Here is a 21,341-nt window from a genome sequence, read left to right as displayed (position 1 = left end):
CCAACTCATACCGCTCCCCACCCGTCTCTTCCTCTGCCCTCCTGCTGAGGGAGAAAGATGGATAGCGGAGAGTTGAGATCCAGCTGAGCAGTAAACAAGAAGGCAGGGAAGGTGTATGTTGGAGCGATGTGTGCGCATTTGTGTGTGTGTGTGTGTGTGTGTGTGTCTGTCTTCTGCGGGCGGGGCCAGGATTTTGTCATACTTGCTGGCTAACAAGCATTCGTTCCATGAGGATTAGGGCTTAGACTAACCTCAATCTCCTCCTCTGACCAGCGGTGCTGCTAATAAGCTTACACAACTTGTGCACATGGACAGCACTCATACACATACACGCACGCACACTCACACACACAAATATACCTCCTGATTGTTCAGGTGCTCCCTCATGAGAAGTAAAGTACTGACAGACGTTAGGCCACCGCATTTCACCGTTTGTGTTGGAGACATAAAGACACATAAACTGTCTGCCTGGCTATGAGGTCAAAACCCATAGAAGTCATATACAAACATATTAGGATCTTCACAGAATGTGTGTGTGGGTGGTAAAGGTGTAATCCTATTTCAGATTGTCTCAGGTCATGAGGATTATAATTGATATAACTGGAAAATGGGTGACTTAAAGGGATCACTAAAGAGCAGTGGCTGGCTGAAGTAAGTAGGAAGAAGCAAATAAACTGGCAAACAAGTGGTCATTTAAATAAAATGTAAGATGTGTCTATCTGTGTTTGTGCTAAATAAGCAGTTTAGAGAGATAATTACATTTGTTACATTGCAACAGCAATGCAACCACATTTCTAGTTTTCAATTTTTTTTGTTTCAGAACCACACGAGAATACTAAGTACAACCTGCAACAACTTTTACTGTTAACACGTCTGTGGTAAGGGGCATATATAGATGGCATCTCCATACATTGAGCTGAAGGTTCTGTGGTTCCTTTCACCCTGACTGGGACTCTCAACAACAAATATGCCAACAAAAGCACAAATTACTGATTTTGTCATTTGTAAGATTTGTTCCATTGTCTGATTTGTGATTAAATGATGCTCTCAAACTAAGGAATGATGGAACAAAGGACCCTGATGTTTGAATGTCTGTTTTTAACCTGAACAACACACCTGCAAAACACAGACGCAAGATGAAAACTACAATTACAAGAGTAGTTTCAAATTACATATTTGTCCAAAGTTGTGTAAAATATTATCATTTTGTGTTAAATTTTGGCATAATAATCTTAAGGCATGGGTAAAAGCTCTATTGTGAGTCCTCTATTGCCATCCTTGAATCGAAGTAAATGTTTGTGCAAAATATTAAGAAAATCCCTCCAGGCATTAACAAGCTACTACACCCAGAGGCCCAAAACTTTGGACCCAGTTGAGGTCACGTATACTCTTTTTATTTTTATTCTTTTGGCTCAGTAAAAAAAAATAAATAAATCCATATCCAACCCTTGGTTACTTCACCTGTGATTTATTTTGTATGTGGCATCATAAGAGTTTTCTTTTAAAGATTTTGTTTCTACTACAACAAAAAGTTCTCTCATTGATTATTCTTAAAACTTTCAGTAAAAAAAAAATTGGTGGTCATGTTGATTTGAAAAAATATTTCTGACTTAGTGAAGAGCAGATCTTTTGACTCCAGATGAGGCTCATAACAAACTGCACCATGTATTGTTTGCTGTTGAGAGTCACAGCGTGAAGAACCAGGAACTATGAGGACCTATCAGTAAAAGCCACATGGACTGTATGTGCAGTGTGAGTGTGTTAGCAATTACAAGAACAAAGTCTACATAGCAGCCTGTGTGTGTGTATACACTGTTACAGGTTTCATTGTAATTTGCTTCTAGGAGGAGGCACAGAGGAGTGGCCTAGTTATTGTACACTGCAAATAAAAAAAAGGAGAAAAAACTACTTTAACAAACTGACCGGTCAGTATGCTGAGGATATGCTGCAATCCTTTTTCTAGTAAGTACAAAAACCTTGTAACTCTTAACTTCACTGTCACTTAACTGTGCTAACCCTTTTTGGATCTTGCTTTTTGAATGCTTCTTGAAATTTTGTAACAGTCATCACACATTTCAAACTGCAGCTCCAGGTAGGCTTTTGACAATGTAGTTGGGAGACGATTGCTGACAGGATATGGACGAGCTCTGATATTATTCCTCAGGAATGAGAGGTCTGAATCATTCTTCTGGAGGGTGTAGCTTATGTGAATGAACAGATCGGCAGAGGCAGAAATCTGTGAATCACTGGCCATCTGTGTTTGGCTATTATGATTCATTCAGCCTGCCAGGCACAACATAAAACTGCATGTCTGCGACATTATTGATGCCTGTTGATGTATTATTTAAAACAAGCATGATATAGTTACTTGGTCTCATCATAATTTCTGTTAAAGTCCCGAGTCTCTTTCCCTTTAGTTCAACAAATTTGTACAAATGTTTTCAGAGGCTGTGTTTGAGTGTCGGTTCAGACTCGTCATGTGAACCACTTTGCCTCAAGTTTAGAGGTTTTGCTACGAACGTCACTGAAGCTGAAAGCTTCCAAAACTTTTAAATTTAGTTATAAATTGAAGATTATGCAACAACATATATGGGAGACTGAAGGAAAAACTTATCCTTACTACAGTAAGTTGATACAACCCAGTACCACAAAGAGTAATGTAGGCAGACTAGGAAGTATGAGTTTTTATATGACAACAGTTAGAAATAAAACCGTTTTAATGCCCCCTGGTGGATGTAATAAGACACCGCATCTCAAACTGTATGTAAACAGTATCGTTATGAAAATACTATTTTTCTTACATGTAACTCAAATCTATGGTTGTCGTGCTAAGAATAGGGATGTCAAATAGAAATAATTCAGACTTTCACTATGAATTCAAGTCCTGATATGAGCCACACCATAGTGCATAGCAGCCTAGTTCCTCATCCATGAATCACAGGCAAGATTTAAGTGTTTTGAAAACTGAAATGAAAAGACAGTTTCTACATGTACAGTAGCAAAATTATAAATATTTAATGTACACACATTATGCATACGCAAACATAAAGCTGGTATGTGTATATCTCAAATGTGTAAATAGACATGCAGACTATGGCATTGGGTTGACTTATGTATGACTGGAAAAACACCTGCAAATGTCTGTAAAGTGCAGACAATCATTAAAATCTTAATTCTGTTTATGCTCAGTATGTAAAATATTATATGACATACTGCGTTGGGTACGAGTATGAACTGCCACTTAATATTTTGCATGGAAAGCAACAACACAACTGCATGATGACAAAATGTGATTTGCAACATGTATTATCTGCTGTCTAAATGTGAGGATCTTACATAATGTATGGTTTTGCTTTTTGTGATAAAGTTGTATAGATGGACCTCCCATTCACTGGCTTTGAACTGACCTTCATCATTATTGCCTTCACCATTTTCTCCTTCTTCAGCCTGGCCTCAGTCTGTATCAAGTCAGAAGGAGCTCAGCAAGGTACCAAACGTCAACCGTAATCAGATACACACAGAAAAGTGTCAACCTTTCTACTACTATAAACTGCATGCATATTTTCTTTCAGAAAAAGATGTCGATAAAGCAGGAACATCAAAACTCCTCAAAAGGAAGCACAGAGTGATCATCAAGAAAGCTGGGAAGAAGCCATGAAGTCAGAGTTATATCGGTTGGGTTTTCGTTGTATTGTGTAGTTCTCAGAAGAGCAAACGAGAAAGCCAGCTATAAATGAACTAAACTGAGGACAACGTCAAGATAATGACTGAAAGCCAACACAGTTACATTAAAACATCTGTAATTCGTCCCAAACGGATGGAACCCGGGTTAAATGAGAAAAAGGACTTTATGCATTTCTTTGTGTAATTTAAAAGTTGTGTCTACTAATTGGTGCAGACATACAAACACACAGAGACACAAAACAGTGCAAAGAAGCCTGATTTTGTCTGTCCATAGCCACTGTGTCTGGGTTAGGATTTAACAAACCAAGTGACTTTTGGCCTCCAAAGACCTTGTGGGGTGACATCCTCGGGGGGGTTTGAGGCTGCTCTCTGTTGAGTTTGCTCCTTGACCCCCGAGCCCCCGGTCACTCCTCCACAGCCAGCCGTCTAGTGTCCACCACGGAGGGGTGGTGGGGTTTCAGAAAAACAGGCTGTTTATCTACTGCCATGAATCATCTTCTTCACAAAATCGCAGGATAAAATCTTATTTGCGCAGTGATTCAGGGAGTGTAATGTGCCCAGATGATCGGTACTATTTGCGTGTGTATTGGGTGTTCACTACAGTTTGTGCATCCATTGTGATCTGTATTGAGCAATTGGAGATAAAGAGTCTTAAGAGTAATTAAGCCCTGGCTGGCTGCGACCCTCATTAACGTGACGACCTTTGGCATGACAAGAGACCCACTATCAGTCTAACGATGGACATTGAACTGGCCCATCAGATCACAATCAACACTTGTATACCCACACACAGACCCTGGACAACACCCTAAAAATTTCAGACAGCACGGCTCACAAAATCTCTGCTCACTGTATACCCCAAATACTACTTGGATTCTGCTATATTCTTGTGACCAAGTAACTGCTGAAGTATATGCCCATCCCCTGTATCACCCCAAATCAAGGCAACCTGGCAACTACCTAAAAGATGAAATAAACAAATGTAGAGGTTGACATAGAAAAACTGGGTCCTGGATATATTTTGCCTCAGCCTTATTCAATACATCCATTACTATCCCTCTGTAAACATACGTTCACTGCATGTGGGGTCTAAGTTGACCTGATGACTGCTTGTAACATAATAATAATAAAAAAAAAAAAAAAACTTAATGTCTCTCTCCTATCCATTTGCACTTTATGCAACTATTTACACATGTTAATCGTACATCTATATGCAATAATGTTCAGCAGAGCGGAAAAGAAACTTTATGACCCACTGTCCTTAACAAGGTTTATCGAAGAGGAAGTTCTTTATCAGGGGATCCTCTTCAAGAGAAGATGAGAGAAGAAGAAAGTGAAAATTCAACAGGGGAGGAGAAGCTGAAGCTTCCTCTGTAGTCGTAAAGGAAGAGCATGACCTGTATCATGGCAGTAGCATCCAGTATTGATTCCAAATCAGCTGACTGGAAAAGGAAAGCAGATGAATCTATCTATCCCACTTATAGACTGACATGTATCTTTGTGATCATCATAGTAAAAAATGAACTTTCTTGACACACAGCAGATACAATAACTACTTTCATGTCTTACATGCCATAATTGATTTTCAATTCCAGTAATCCAGTAAGAAAATATCTCAAGTGGAAGAATGCTTGGTCAACACTGATCAATCTCAAGTGTACATTTTAAATCTTTTGGATCGATAGTCCAAAACAGAGACATTAAATTTACAAATATATAAAACAGAACTGTGGAGGTTACAAGAGGTTAGAACTACCAGCTCCACGATACCCATGGCATCCCTTCTCCCAACTGTACACTGAGACATTTTAACATTTTAACATTTTCTAAATGTTAAATGTTGTTTGGAGTCAGGCAACCACACAAGGAGTTAATCTGAAATCAATCAATTTTACTTACTTTCATTGAAATCATTAATTATGATTATAATTATTATGCAATTACATACTTAGCTGTTCAGTTTTCAGCACATCAGCTAATGAAAGCTGTTTTGATACATTTCAGCAGCTATCAGAAAAAACTTGAATAGTCAATTTTAAAAAATTCTCAGATTTTTCTCATTGTAAATTCATTAATAAAAGAATACACACTGCATGCTTTAGTTTCATCTTCCCAAATGTGAATATTTTCTATTTACTATGTTTATAGTGCTAATTATTTGGTTTTGGACTGTTGGTTGAACAGAGCCAGGAGAAGACCTGGGCTCTGGGAAACCAGAGGATAACAAATAAACAAATCTAAACTTTAACTATCCCTTTCTCAATGACGGAAAGTCGTGTATTGTATCTCCGCAGTAGCTGACATGTTTTCACCCACGATAGACGCAGTTTGTTTGATATGGGACGGAAATGTGGCTTCATATACAATATTCACCTCTAAAGCAGTTAGTCTGCAGTGCAACCCTGGCAAGGGACTGAAGCGCACTAATAGGCGGCTGCCCTGTGTGTGTGTGCGTCTCTCGCAGGGGAGTGTTTGAGCAGGCTAGGTAATCCCTGTAAAGACGTATAATCCACAGGAAGAGCAAATATTACAACACGTTTGAATCAGTGACACAGAAAACCTGGTGGGCAGAATTTGGTAAAACACACTTCTTTCTGTTTTGGAGCCAGAGAGAAAGAAATAGACAGAGAATTTGAAATTTGGTAGGAGTCAGTGGGCAGTGGATACCAGGTGGCTTTGAATGACAATTGAAACCAAATTAGCATATTCAAATAGGGAAAATAAAAGTTTTTTAAAAGACAATAGCAGCTGATATGCAAAGTGCAACTTGCCAGAGAAACAAACTACATACCTCAGCCTAGTGTTTGCGCCAGGATGAATGCGTGTATGTGATTGTGTGTGTTTGTACGTTCCCCAAATCCACGTGGAATCTCTGTAATTTCCAGCACATTTTTGCAAACACCATAAAGCAATAAAGACAACATTTCTAAAGACAAAATGATACTGACACATTCACACATTCCACCAAAAAACTCACAAATTAAGATTCAGGCGTCTTTTGGCTATTTTTAAGGATAAGAGAGCTGATGATCCAGATGCTTGTTCAAAGTCTCTGCAACCATTTTTAGCCCTGTGGTCCATTAGTATCCTGCTGCTTCTCTAATCCTCATTCACATGTAATGGCTGACATTTCATCTTAATGTGTTAATTCATTAGCTGCGTGCTGAATGGAGAGTCTCAGAGACGGCTGTAAGCAGACACACTAATGAGTCCCCACACTTTGCAAAACCACTGGCTGCAGAGCTTATGCCACATGAAGTGGGTTACCTGCTGCAAAAAAAAAAAAAAAACATAAAAAATAAATAAATAAATCCCCTGTTATATCACCAACTGGCAACCTTCATGAAAAGTCGGGCTGGGTATTGCCTGAGTAGTTTTTAATAAATCATCAGATACAATACTAGAATTTTTGTATTAGAACATTCTTATTTCAGATTTAGATTTATTGCACTATTTCTATGAGAACCCTTATTTTATTGGGAAAAAAAAAGATTTTCAAAGGTTAAAAATTGATTCAAACAAGCAGCTTTGTAACAACTTTAGCTAAACACGATAGGAGACATTTTCCTTTTTTTACAAATCAGGAGCTTTCTAACCATTCAATGAATAAACCACTACATGCCAGCTTAGTCCAAAATACTTCACATATTTCTCTACTTTCAATTGCTACTCTTGGTAACAGAGATGCAGAGCTTCTACTCCACCAAAAATGTTTATGCACAGAGTTAGATTTGTGACTGGAGAGTAAACTATCAAGACAAATAAAACTGATGAGGGATTTGAGTCCAAGAAAAAGTAGTCAAGTGAGATATCCTGCATCCAGAGAGTAAATGAAAACATGGACCAAACTAACTGAGCTGAAGAAAACACTGTCTTAAAAAACGATTGTGTTGAGGAAACTCAAAAGTTTTATTCACTCAACTGACACCTGATGAGAAAAACAACAACAAAACAATGATCAAAACTCATGATAACAGTAAATGGACCGACAGACAGTCAGGTTATCATTAGTTCAGTGCATCTCTAAGTTTCACTGAAGCAGGTCCCCTGCCCCACTACAACCCCCCCCCACCCAAAAGCCCCAGATGTGTGTGTCCTCGGTGTGGGGGTAGGGGACGACTGAAGGAGGGGCGATCTGCTCCTTCAGGGACCGGCTATCTTCAACTACAGCCTCTTAAATCATCACTCCAATGCTCAATCATTTCTACGGGTTAGGGTTAGGACTTACAGTTGGCAACTCATTCACCATGCAAAAGTAAAATTCAGTAAGAGAGTGAGTGTTCAGGGAGCGGTTGGTGGCAACAGAGGGAGCTTCCTGTCACTTGAATTACCCTCTACATGTGGGGTCAATATGTGCAATGCTGCAGTGTGTGTGTGTGTGTGTGTGTGTGTGTGTCAAGGACTGGGGTGGGGGCGGCTGTGGGAGCTACACCCCTCCATGGGGGGGTATCCCCCCTCTAAAAGGTATATAAAGCAGAATGGGGGGAGAGGCACCTTTGTCACTTTGCTCTCAGACACAGAGACAATCACACTCTCTCTGGACACTCACATTCCTCAAGGACATACTGATGATCCCGAGAGGAGCCTGACAAAGAAAGGGGGACTGCTGTAATCTGGATTCTCCCTGTGGTGGACCCTTCTGGACTCAAAGACAGGAGAAAGGGGGGCAGAGGGACTCTGGGGGAAAACCGAAGCTTACCAAAAATCACACCATGAGGATCTTCAGCTGGTTCTACTTGCTCCTGCTGCTTGCAGCTGTTGTGGTGCCGGTGTCCTCTGCCAGACCAGGTGAGCATCCCATAATTTACCATCCAGGTCTGCTTAATGGCCGCCAGGTGTTTTCTACCGTGCAGATCACATGGCGGTTCAAAATGAGCCGAGAACTGGTGTTGGTAAATCCGCACACAGCTTCAACTTACTGCCACCTCTCTTTCCTAAAAGAGAGTAAATGTTCAAATAAAAACACCAGTTTTCTTATTTCTTATTTCCTGCTCGGTCAGCGCGTTACCAAGGAAATGGTTGTAACCGTAGCAACAGCAATTTCTTAATTCTTGTTATTTTAATCAGCTGGTTAAACAAACGGGTAAAAATTCACCACCCTGATTACAACCAACTACCCAAACTACACACATTTTTATCGAAGCAAGGCGAAAACGCCACATTACGTCGAAACGTTGGCCGATTGGATCCGACTCCAATGTGCCGCGTGCCAATTTCATTAATACATCGTAAAAAGGACACTCAACACCGTCAGAGTTTGGCTCTTTGGAAAATAGCAGCCCAGTACAATAAACACTCAACCGAATTAGGGACTGGAATTGAGAAATGTTTTTAACTTGATACCCCAAAAAATGCACAATTGTTAACAGAATGTTTAATTTCTATCAACAAAAACTCTTCTAAATTTGTAGATTTTAATAAACTAATTAAATTAATAAAAAAAAATTCAGAGTCAACCCCTGATCTGGGACAGAGGAACAAACCCGCTCAGATAGACTCGACTGAGCCAGATTTTTCTCTCCGCCGCAGCAGGTGCGCTTTTTGCGCAAATCCTGGCCGGTCTGAGTTTGCGTGCTCTTCGGCCCCCCCGGAGACAAATAACAGCTGAGGCTGATGTCCGTGCTGTGATGGAGGGAGGAAGAGGAGGGGGGGGGGAGATGAAGCGGAGCGCCGCCGGGGAGCGCACGGCTGCCCCAGCGAGTCCCTTTGTCCGCGGCTGGAAGGCGCGCCGGCGCGCTTTTGTTAACCGCGGTGTTAAAACGCCATGCAAATACTGGAGCTCTATTAACATGACATGGAGGAGCGGTGCCAAGAGCAAAGAAGCCTTCCTCCAGGCGTGGAGGGGGGGTCATAAAGTCATCTGGTACTTTATCTCTTCCTGGGCTTGGCTGGCTGCCTGAGAACCACGGGAGTCAAAGTGGATTTATTAGGGACGTTTAAAAATAATCATGTGTTAGGTCTGTGTGTCCCGGTTTATTAGAAGGGGGTCGCCCTGCTGTTGGTAAATGGACCATAACAATAAAGAAAGGGGGGCTTTTCCAGTGTAGAAAGAGGAAAAGTTGAACCATAATGGGCAGTGTTGGTGCCAAAATGAGCCAAATTTGGAAACTTGGAAATCGAGGGAGGTATTTTTTGTGCTATAAAGTTCAGACTAAGCCGACTATCGTATCCACCATCAGGAATTAATCAGGTCTGGTCAGTGACAGGGGTCCAGCTGCAGACATAAATCTTAGTTCAGTGATTTTTTTTTTTTTTTTTTTTTAACACCTGCAAACAATGGAGTTGGGGATGTATTTGATTTCCACACAGTTGTTTAGAAGTATGTCTATCCAGCGGTTTAAGTCTGCGCGTTTTAATGAAGACATTTTTTGATTTCAGATTTCTTAAACCTGAGGAAAAAATACCACAGACACCACTGCCTACACAGGCGCTGTCTGCCTCTTCACTCCAGAGTACCCTTCCCCTAAGGTAAGACCTGCCCTCCGACATGTGTTTCTGCCTAAACCAAGGATACGGCCTGAGCTTTATGATATGTGCAACAACACCAAGTTAGAGCTGGCAAGTGGCACTTAAGGAGGTGTGTGTGATTAGTGGCAGAGGTGTGTATTCACGCAGAACAGGAGTGCAGGGGGAAAGGGCTCAGACATAAATCTCACTAACGATGAGGAGGAAGGCTTTAGTGCCAGGAGGAGTGTGTGACGACACAAAGGGGGGATTTCAGCTTTAATTTGAACTCTTCTGCATACTTAGTTGCTTCAGCTAACCTTGAGGTCCATTTAGCTAAACACTAATTGTTTCTCTGCTACAGGTGGAATCACAAGGAGAGTGACTTATGGAGAATATGAAGCAACTACTGTGTGGCCCAAACATCTCGGATGGATTCCAGCGCCAAGACACGGACAGAAGAGGAAGAAAACTATGGGACACTGCTGATATGCCACCCAGAGACTGTGTATACTATGTATATGTAGGGGTTAACATATACACAACCAACAGCAGAGAAACAAGCAACTTCAGATTTTGAGTGACTGACTTTTCATTACAAAGAATAAGTAAGAAAATGTAAACCATGGCATGCTATTATATGGCAGTTTTTTGTTGTTTTTTTTTTTTTTTTGGTCACAGATCTAAGACTCTCCAGTTATAGGAACTTTCTCACAACCTGTCTTTAAAAGCAAATATTACTGGCACAGATAAGGGAGAAAGAACTAAGACAGAGATCTTCAAGTAACTTAGACTTGACTGAAAAGCTACAGACCAAAGAGCTGAAAACAGCACCCACATAGTATTCCTAAAAAAGTGTTTATATATTGCATGTATGCACTTCAAATGTTTATTGAATTACAATTTTAATGTTTTAATTAAAAAAAAGTATGAATGTATTTTGAGATTCTGTGTGTGTGTGTGAGTGAGAGAGAAATGAAATAACAGAATACAGATCCAATTAAATGTGACAGTTTTGAAGATAACAGATTATGTTTAGCAAGAATAAGCTTTTAAAAAAGACTTAATTTAAATTTGGGTTACTTTTAACACAAACTGAAAAACACATGTCCCTATCTCTGCTCAAACACTGATCCTGATACCTGTGGTACCCCAGATAACTCCTAGCAGAAGCTGCATGGGAAAAAAGTCGTAAAGGCCGTGTTCCCTGTGGAGTTACGGATGCCAGAGCATAAAGGAATCACAATGGGGAACAAACACCAAGGGTTCTGATGACAACCCCGATATTTTGTTAACATACTCCCACCAACTTATGTTGACGAAGCAGTGTTTCTGTTGCTTGAGCTCTTTTCACTTTTACAGTACATTATACAAGATTAACACTTTTCAAAACAGAAGCCACCGACTTGGGTATCACAGAAGTGTCACTTTGAAAAGTTTTAACACACAATGATACAAGATTTATTGGAATCTGATCACAAAAACACAAATGTATTGATTGGATGAATAGAAAAAAAAAATAAATCACCAAATAGCACATTTGCACACGTTACATATATTTAAAAAATTCCAGTTAAAGAAAAGTTTCCTTATTTGATCTCTTGCTCCTATTTGACCATGAAAAGTAACAACTCTCCTGCATATCTCCGGCTCTTTCAGTCCTCCAAAGTGCAGATAATGTCTAAAACTATTTCAAACCCTCTGTTCCTCTCACAGTATCACAAGCGGCAGCATACACAGGTCATTGGGGGTCATAAAAGAGCGATAAAACCCCCCACTTCTGATCTGTGACCCATGACTCCCCCCTCCCACTTCTCTTCGACCATGCACTTTCAGCTCACCTCCTCCGTTATCTGTCCATCTCTGGTGAGATGGCCTCCTGGCTCAGCCTGTCCATTTGCTTACTTAAGTCTTTCCAGTGTTTCTCGTGGCTTTAGTCCTTCCTTGTACAGAGGTCTCCTACCACAGTGTTAAAATGAGCAGGCCCTTTTTGCAGTGTGATGTTTTTCTGTGAAGCCTGACGATGTTGGTCAGTGCTGTGCTGTGAGGTTGAGTAGCCTCTTGCTCAACAAGGTGTTGTGCTGTTTCAGGTACTCTATCAGGTCAGCCTGCTTCTCCACCACCTCCTCCAGACTGGAGCCCTCTCTGTGACACACAAACAGCGCACACATGCTCTGTTTACAGAGAAGTCACACTGCAGTCTTGATCTGTCTCATTAGAGATAAGCATAGGACGTTTATGGGTCATAGGAGCACTATGGACGAGAATATGTTGTGTCTGGTGAGTGAGAATAGAAGGTGCTTTACTCATATTTAAACTGTAACAACACAATTTTAGATTTTGGCAAAAGGAAAAGGTTGGTTAGATGAATGCTGTGAATTCTTTTTGCTTTAACAAAAGGAAAAAATGAATGACAATCTTTTTTTGGATGAATCTGGCACGAAAAACAAATACTTCATCACTTAAAAAGTATTTCCTTGTTTGTGAAATCAAATTTATTTTCTTTAGCCATGAGTAAGCTTGATGAGTTCTTTCCAGAAGGACTAAGCACTACATTTCTCCATGTGACAACATTTAAGTTCGTCACAAGTTCTGTTGCAGACTTGCAGAGGGGGTAAGTCACAGGTTTATCAGACCATGAGACCACCATGGCAATTTTCCAGCAGCTTTATTCATCACGGTAAATGTCTGGAAGGGCCCTGAGAGGACCTGGGGTGTGGCTGAGTGAAATATGTCTACCTGAAGCCGGTCTCAGTCGGCAGACTTGTGACACTGTAGCTGTGTGAATACTCTTCTTGGCTCACATCTGGTGCAGCTCGCTCCCTGTTGAACCGTCTCACTTTGACTAGAAACAAACAAAACATCAAGTTACATACAGACATACACACAGACACACAGACATTATTGAGCAGTGAGAGCTTTTCCTACAAAACAATTATCAGGTGAGAAACTTTTTTCTTTTTTTGTTGCCGTTTTCCATCCCTCTCCTAAACACACACAGCCTGTTATATCCTGCACTTAGTCCTTATGGGCTGTCATATCCTGCACTCAAGCCTCTAATTCTCACACCCTAAACATACACCTTTACACATGGGGTGGGGTTTGACAACAAGGTGTGAGAGTGGAGGATACATTGCAGTTAGAGGAGCCAGAGCTAAAATATGGGATGAATGTTACCACAGTTTGAATGGAGATAAGGCTATGGTATGTGTGTGTGGATGCAGGCTAAGTGGGTGAAGAAAGGCGAAGGGGGGAGCAGCATGAGTATTGATAAGACTGAGTGTCATTAGCCGGAGGAAATTGTCAGGGAGGTTCTAAAGAGCCCTATCTTTACTTTGCTACAGTGCAGCATCTCAGTATCCACAGTCACACTCAATCCAAAGAAATACTGCACATTCCTGCATAATGAGGCCCTGAATCAGTGTGTGTATGTGTGTGTGTGTGTGTGTGTGTAAATAAAGATAGAAAGCGAGCATGTGTGAGAAAAAGACATTCCAGAGTGGCAGAGAAACTGGTGTGGTGGAGAGAACAGTGACGATTAGTTTATATTTGTTCATTGTTTGTTGCAGAGAACAACACAGCGGCAAATTGGTGTCAAATATTTACTACGGAATACTACGGGGCCAGAATACAACCAGTTCCCCCATACAATTATGGTCATTTCAATAAAAGACACAAATGGACACATTGATACATTTTGATTAAATCATTTACACTAAACTGTTTACTGTATATAACTGTCTGGGGAAGTTATTTTAGCGTTCCTTTAACTTCTTAAATTTTACTTGCTCTCACCAATGTTGTTGTATTGAGCTTTTGGTAAGAAGAGCATTTTATATATTGTGACATTTTAGCAAATTTCATTTGTATACTTGTTATATAAGCACATAATAATGCAATTTACTTGGGAAATGATCAGGATTCAGCATTTCTTTTACTTTTCTAGTCTAACTATGTTTGATGGCAAAGTAACAGTTGCAGATTTATGCATTAACATAAGTGTGATCAGGAAGGATGTTCAGCTCAGGTCAGTGTCTATGGAGTTTGGCACATTACAGCAGGGGGGCAAAAACAGACTGAGGTACCAAGACAGATGGATGAATACATAGAAGGAGCCGTGTAAAGGAAGTGACACATTTCACACGTTCCTGTTGGAGACACCCACACGACTGGACAGTGCTCAGACCTGGTCTAATCTGATCTGACGAGCTTCAGTCACCCATCCAGAGGTGCACATCTCTAGGTGGCAAGAGTGAGAGCCCAGAGGTGCTAACAGCGATGGCAGCACACAGAAAAGCTGCACTGAAAATCAAAGAGGTTGAAGGAAAATGGATCCCTATGACCACAGCGCCTGATGTTCAGTTTTCAACAGAGCAGAATAAATCACCTTTTACTTCAAAGACCTATGTGACTCCAAAGATGAAGCGTTCACAAACCTGTGGGGATACTCAAGCTCAAGCTCAGGATTATTATTAGCTTCAGCAATGACTGACGCAACTTTAGAAATTCCGACCCAAATAGATAAAAAAAAAGAAGTAGTCAATTTTTTGTAACGAAGTTGGCGCTTAAAAACTGCAAGCAAGTGTGTGTACTCAACGAAGAAAATCGTTGATAACTTACTTATCCACACATAGAACTCTGGTACCTTCAGTGCATAGTAACTCATTTAATGGTGAACTGGCCTTAATTGGCTCTGTTTCACATTTCAAACTGCAGGAAAAGACATCAGGAGAACTGTCTAGGTCGTTGGTGTGAAATACTAATATCCTGCACCACAACCGTGACAGCTTCATATAGGTCTGGCATTGATCAACTTTTTTTCAGGAACAGGTTTCTCTAATAAGTACAAGCAGAATGAGAATGAGTTATTAACTATGGGTTTACAGCAGTAAACCCATTAGAGCTAATTTATTACAGATGAGTCTTTTTCTTCAAGTTTTTTGAAACAGGGGATATGTATAATGTATGTATGTATAATACTTATACAATGTAAAAACTGACTGGTTTCAAAGAAATCTGACTATTCAAACTCGATTGTGGCTTAAATGAAGGCACCAATGTGGGCAAAACCTCCTTGGCAGAAGTTTTGTCATCCAGGTATAGTGATGTGTTGATGGACTAAAGATTATATCTACTGTGCCTCATCAAACATAAACTGAACAACTCTGTCGACTTTATCGACAGTCCAACATCACGCAGTTGATGCGTTGTTTTGTGTGTAACAGAGAGGTATACTGCAGGTATCTGTATTTGTGTGCGAGTCTGGGAGTCTGTGTGTGTGTGTGTGTGTGTGTGTCTGTGTGTGTGTGTCTGTGTGTGTGTGGGGACCTTGTGCCCTGCAGTGCTTACACTAAGTTCTGACCAGCAGAGGAGAGAGATGTATTCTAAGTTTAGCCTTTGAAGGCCAAGGCATGGCTTTGATGTGCATGCAGGTCTAGAGAGGAGAGTGTATTCATGTTAAAATGAGAGAGGCAGAAACATACAGAAAACCTCAAAGACACACACACACACACACACACACACACAAACACAATCAGCCTGCACTTCAAAGAGAAGTGGAACGAGGCCTTCCTGTATGAACCTTATAGCTGCAGGCTTTATATCTTTCCCTTACTGTCATCTCTGTGAGTTTTTCTTTTCTTTTCATGATCTCTCTTGACTCGACTCTGTCACAGTCAGAGTGTGAGTTTGTTTGCCATTTAAAAAGTTTGCGCTATAAGGCGTCGCTCAGTTTCCGTCGTGCCTGAGTGCACTGATCTGAGCAGGAATGCAACGGGTGAACAGAGATGCCCCTTCACACACTGGCTCACACTCACTGTAAACACAGGGACAATGTGTGTGTGTGTGCGTGTGTGTGTGTCTCCTTGTGTTTGGGTGGAGTGGGCTCAGAGCTACCCTCTTGGCTAGGTTAAATCCTAATGCCTCTTATCTTCTCTCCTTGGTCCTGTGGTATCTCCTTCTACTATCTGTGCCCTTCAGCTGCCAAACACACCTTTAATATGGATTTCCTTTCAATACACATTCTTCAATATCAATATCCTCTGATAGATCATCTTTAACAGCAGTTTTCCTTAACACACTGACAGGAAGGCCGTTATAACCCTGACCAAACACTCAGGGCAATATACTAATATTTACTCCTCATTTATCAAGTTCATAGCTGTTTTAACCTGCCATGGCATTTTTAAACATTGCACTGTACAAATTTGCTTTCTAAAAAACAAGCAAAAACATAACTAATAAGTAAGAACTGTTCCACAGTCACGAAGCCCTGTGTGTTAGCAGTTAGGATGCTGACCCAGAGTCCTTAAACGTCAAGTTCGAGTCCAACCGAGGACCGTTGTTGCATCTCTTATCTTCCTCATGTCTGGTTGTCTCTACTATTTCTAACAAATGCACAAATTTGACCCAAGATAATGAAAATAAGACAAGAGAGTTGTCACAGTTATTTCTGAAATCCTTTTGGCCACTGCTGCCAATATGATACCCAAAGTTCTATTTTTTACATTCAAATTTTAATCCAGCTTGTTTTTTTTTCCTGCTAAACTTTGTTCTTTGTTATATTATCCAACCTTTGCAAATCAATCATATCTTAAAACTAGCAGTTGTAAAAAAAAAAAAAAAAAAAAAAAAGAGTGAAACATTTTGATTAGCACAGCTTAAGAATGATTTCAGTGTGTACTTAGTTATGTCAGGAGATCTGTAATCGATTTTCTCATCAAGTGAGTCTTCTTTCTGTTATGTTTTTTTTTTTTTTTTTTGAGTTAAATGCACCATTTAAATTTGGAAGAAACAAGGGATCGTGCAAAGTAGTTACAATGTCAAAGGAGGTTTTCCAAAGTTTTTGAGTGGTCTGCAACTGGATTCTGAGCTTCAACCAGCACAAATTAAACGGCTTTAAATTGGATAATGCCAAGAAGTATGCTGGTGGAGACATTTGTAATTTTCAATGTGTTCTGTGGGCATGCTTCAAATAAAAACGGTGACACCTCACATGCTGTGAAGTTGGTCTGCCCTTTTCAGACATGATGTACTGCATGAAAATGAATCACATTACAAGTCATTGCTGCTTTACAGCAGTTTTCAAGGAAAAGTCCCTAATATGAATTGGGAAACTTAAGAGATTAATTTTATTCTCAGTACTGAATGTGATCTCTACAACATGTTGCTGTAAACATCCCTTTATCCTAATTAACTTATCCAGCGGGTGTAAAACATCCTACTTTGCTTTTGTTAGTGCTGAGCAATTAAAGGAAAAAGGTTTAGATGCTACTATAGTGTAGCTGGATGTGATATGACAACGGTTCTATGCAGTTAATAAGTTAGAGTATCTGTCTTTGTCATTAACTGTCCGTATAAATACGAGCCTGATTTAATACAAAGCCTTTAAAATACGAAATTCTTGCAGCAATCAATGCAAAAATGTGATTAACCTGGAGAAAATGGATTTCACTGCTCCCCACATGCTTTTGGATCATTTATTCTCCCAGTTACTGTGACTTTGTTTTTTTTTTTTTTTTACAACAAATCATGTGAATGGTTCCAATATGCTCTTGCAGCCTAAGGCCATTTCAATAAAAGTACCGAAACACTGGGCTGTGGGCTGCATAGTATTAACAGATGGTTTGAGCTCAGAGGAAAAACAAAATAAAAGACAACAGTATCATCCGGTTGTATCATGGTATCATGGTGTTTGTATTTGAGGCTTCGAGGCCAAAAAAAAAAAAAAAAAAAAAAAAAAAAAAAAAAACGCAGCTCAGCAGACAGAGGGGGAGAGATTGAAGGAGGGAGGACAGAGAGCTGAATGGTTGATTGTCATGCTGTCGAGTCTGAAAAGGGCAGGGTAGGTATTGTTATGCGAATGCATTTAGATTGACAGTGGGGGTAGTATGTGTTTGAGTGTAATGTAATCTGTAGGGTGTGTCTCTCCATATATATCACTACTGATATTACCACCCACATCTATACGGGGGTCTGAGCATTAATGATGGTGCAGCACTAAGACAGAAACAGTTGGTGCTTATAATGAAGCGACTTCACAAAGGTATCAAAAACATCTGAACATCTAAGTCAGCACAGGGATATTGCAAGCAGAGTAGGGGAGCATAACTGTATTAGTCCAAGTTATCAAATGACTCTGTTCACAGACAAAGGGGGTGTCAGGGTGGAGCTGGGAAACTGAATGGGTGCATGGATGCTTGTTTGCGGATGTCTGCCTTGATGAGGTGGACAAAAGGAGTTTATGGTTTGGTTGTAAAGGCATGTACATGAATAATAACAAACTTGAGGGACTTCATAAAACAGAATAAAAGCTAGTATAAAATATTTAATGTGGTAAAATTCACTGTCTACCTGTCACGACAAAACAAATGACAACCGAGAAGAGTTTACCTGTGTAATAGAGCAGACATGGCACTCCCACCAAGAGTTCCAGCCCCAGGATACACAGCACCATATAAGACTGCACTTGTGTTGATAATCTAGCAGCCAGAACAACCAACAGCAAAACATTCCCTGCAACACAAGACATATTCTACCTGTAGCATTACTGCCATCTTGTGGAGAAAGCAGGCCTCAGCCTGAGCCTTAGGTGTGGTTGTACCTGTAGAGTGAACTGTGAGTGGCACGTAATCGAGTCCCCGCATGTCTCTGTAGAATCGCAGGTATCCTCTCCTTCTGGCTTGACTGTGATGGTGCTGCACACAGTGAGTGAACACTAAAACCAGCACCCATAAACACACCTTCCCAAACACAATCACACTGTCACCTGATACGTTAAACAAAACCCTCGCACACACCTCCACCTGGCCACATTTCAGTACACATAGCACAGACACACACATTGACAACACAACAAACACAATCTGAAAAGAAGAAGAGACAAGTGGGAATCAGACAAATGAATCAGACTTGTAAATACATCAACTATTTGGATAGACAGAAAATAAAAAGACTGAGTAACCAGATGAAGTAGAAGGGGGGGTCCCATCAAATAAAACATACCTATATAACCGTTTGATGAAGATAGTTTCATTACATTTTTTTTGATGCATTTATGAAATGAGAGAACTCTATTTTCCTCGGAAGCTATTCTTTTTTTGGATGCATCCATGTTTAGCTTACAGGGGGTCACAAGCACAAAATAAGTCATCAGCCTTTCAGCAACAGGTGACGCAAGCAAGATGGGATGCATATTTTGATCGACAAACTATGAAAAAAAAAGGGCTTTCTTTCAATGTCATAAGATCAACTAAATCTCCAGAATCATAACTATGACTTTGAAAGAAATCACTAAATATGATATTTTTTTTTTTTTAACTTGAATAGCCATTATTTGTTCACATTATTTTCTGAAAGCCACAGGGAGAGAGCTGCATACACACCCCTGGCTTACACAAATGCCTTTACATGTGCTGCATAAGTCAGAAAGTCTAAAAGGATTCAAATCAAGGTTTTAATATACATTTAGGCAGCAAGTAAAGTTTACTCTCACTATCCATCTATCCATCATCTTTTGTCTTGATTAATAAATTCATTGTTAGATCGATATTAAAAAGACCCATTCCAATTTTAGTGCAAAGTGATTTTTGTGTGAGCAAGTGATTCCATATCATACATGCAGCAGAGACAGCAGGGCAGCATGACAGTGTGTTGGTACAGTCTGAAACTGTCTCCTGATAGCAGAGTGGAGGGTGTCAGCAGAGATTAAAGGTCCATCCACCAAAGCATCTTCTTCCAGACTGCATGTCATATCTGCTGAGGTGCCAGCCTGCTGAAAGGAACACGATATTATGATTTTAAAGTGTGATAGTAGGACGTCATGAAAGATAAACAACTGACACAAGCAAACAACCATTTATTCATTTCACCTACACAACTGTCAGTTCTTCTTCCAGACATCATATATAACTATAATCAGAATAATTATTTATATCATGTTCAGTTTCAGTTGGCACTGTTGTCTATGTGTTAAAGTTGAAGATGTTGAAATATGTTCAGAGGTCTTCTTGCCAAATGCATTTTACAACAGAGCGGACTTAGTAACATTTCTGATTATTGCGTGGTTCAGTATAACATTATCTTCAACTATGATACAGGTAAAAACAAATAACTATCAAAACTGTTCAGCGGACTGTGCAGTATAATCAACTGCAGCCACATCAGGTCATCTGAGAAAAACAAGTAGTTATAAATCACTGCAGTCATTTCTAGTTGTCATTTGCGCACGAAAATTAACTGAAAAAGCTCGACTTAAAACAACAAACAGTGAAACAGCAGATACACCACAAGACAGCCGGCCACAGTTGTAGATTTAATATGTGTTTGATATGTTCACATTCTGTTAATGTGATAGTATGTGAGAGATGACTGCTCTACCGAGAGGGACACAGATTTAAGTCGTCATTAATGCTTTGTGCTCATTTTTAGCTGCTCCAACTAGCTCCTGAAGCTAACGAAAGAACAAACTGACCTTTCACTTTCAATAGTGGCTGTTTTCAGTAAATTAGACTTACCCCGTACAGTGACCGTGCCTTTGACTCCATTTTGTTTGGATACCTCGACTTTTTGAAAAAACAAGACAAAACAAAACAAAACAGGAAAAATACAAGAGCTCACATGATTAACAGACTATCTGTGAAGGGGGCGGGAAGGCTAATATTTGTAAACTTCCGGTTTCACTCTTCTTCCTCTTTTTTGAGGTTTTAAGGCAGCTGCCATCCTATTAGTTACATTACTGCCTCCTACTGGTACTAATTATATCTATTTTTAGATTCTCTTTATCAATCAAGTTCTTAAAATAAATTCAAATAAATTTCTCCGAGCTTGCCCTCTCTTCCCACACTCAAGAATACTTTTAAGATCCGTCCCTATTAGTCCAACTTTTCCCATCCCTGTCAAAATGCTCAGTATTTCCTGGATATAACTTCTACAAATAAATAATAGCATGTTCTATTGTTTCAGCCTGTTTACAGATGTCACACATACCAGTTGGATGTTTTCCAATTATACAAAGTCAGTTTCATTCTTCTCTGGCCCCAGTCTTTTTTGTTCCGAGCATAATGGTTCCGCCTGAGCAACAGCAACAACAAAAACCAAGGAGAAAAACAGAAACACTTCTCCAATGTGATTCAGTGAAACTCATTTTTTATTTGTGTAAGACCAACTTATAACAAACGTTATGTCGAGGAAATAAAAGGAAAGTAAAATGGCAG

The 21,341-nt window shown here is 40.0% G+C and overlaps 2 protein-coding genes across 3 annotated transcripts; one reads left to right on the top strand and one right to left on the bottom strand.

The window, feature by feature from the left end:
• The first annotated feature begins 8,396 nt into the window (after positions 1–8,396).
• apela (apelin receptor early endogenous ligand) lies at positions 8,397–10,151 on the top strand. Its single transcript, XM_029501103.1, has 2 exons — positions 8,397–8,472; positions 10,063–10,151. Exons 1-2 carry the CDS (start codon positions 8,397–8,399, stop codon positions 10,149–10,151), a joined length of 165 nt encoding a protein of 54 aa, XP_029356963.1.
• Positions 10,152–10,785: 634 nt separating this feature from the next.
• tmem192 (transmembrane protein 192) lies at positions 10,786–20,775 on the bottom strand. 2 transcript variants are annotated; one of them, XM_029512477.1, is made up of 6 exons: positions 20,643–20,775; positions 19,745–19,900; positions 18,731–18,992; positions 18,520–18,642; positions 12,868–12,973; positions 10,786–12,273 (listed from the first exon to the last, which is right to left on the bottom strand). In XM_029512477.1, exons 1-6 carry the CDS (start codon positions 20,670–20,672, stop codon positions 12,159–12,161), a joined length of 792 nt encoding a protein of 263 aa, XP_029368337.1. In that variant the 5' UTR covers positions 20,673–20,775; the 3' UTR covers positions 10,786–12,158. The 2 variants fall into 2 exon arrangements, with proteins under 2 accessions (XP_029368337.1, XP_029368346.1); XM_029512486.1 differs by having other exon boundaries at positions 19,745–19,897; positions 20,643–20,774.
• Positions 20,776–21,341: the final 566 nt, after the last annotated feature.

This window comes from Echeneis naucrates, chromosome 1 (assembly GCF_900963305.1).
Source record: "Echeneis naucrates chromosome 1, fEcheNa1.1, whole genome shotgun sequence".
Classification (NCBI taxonomy): Eukaryota; Metazoa; Chordata; class Actinopteri; order Carangiformes; family Echeneidae; genus Echeneis; species Echeneis naucrates.
This window is presented reverse-complemented; position numbering and strand designations above follow the sequence as displayed.

Coding starts and splice junctions, on each gene's coding strand:
- apela (XM_029501103.1), top strand. CDS start 8,397: ATGAGGATCTTCAGCTGGTTCTACTTGCTCCTGCTGCTTGCAGCTGTT. Junction 8,473..10,062: donor GGTGTCCTCTGCCAGACCAG/GTGAGCATCCCA, acceptor TTTTGATTTCAG/ATTTCTTAAACCTGAGGAAA.
- tmem192 (XM_029512477.1), bottom strand. CDS start 20,672: ATGGAGTCAAAGGCACGGTCACTGTACGGG. Junction 19,901..20,642: donor AGGCACGGTCACTGTACGGG/GTAAGTCTAATT, acceptor TGTTCCTTTCAG/CAGGCTGGCACCTCAGCAGA. Junction 12,274..12,867: donor CCGACTGAGACCGGCTTCAG/GTAGACATATTT, acceptor TGTGTGTCACAG/AGAGGGCTCCAGTCTGGAGG.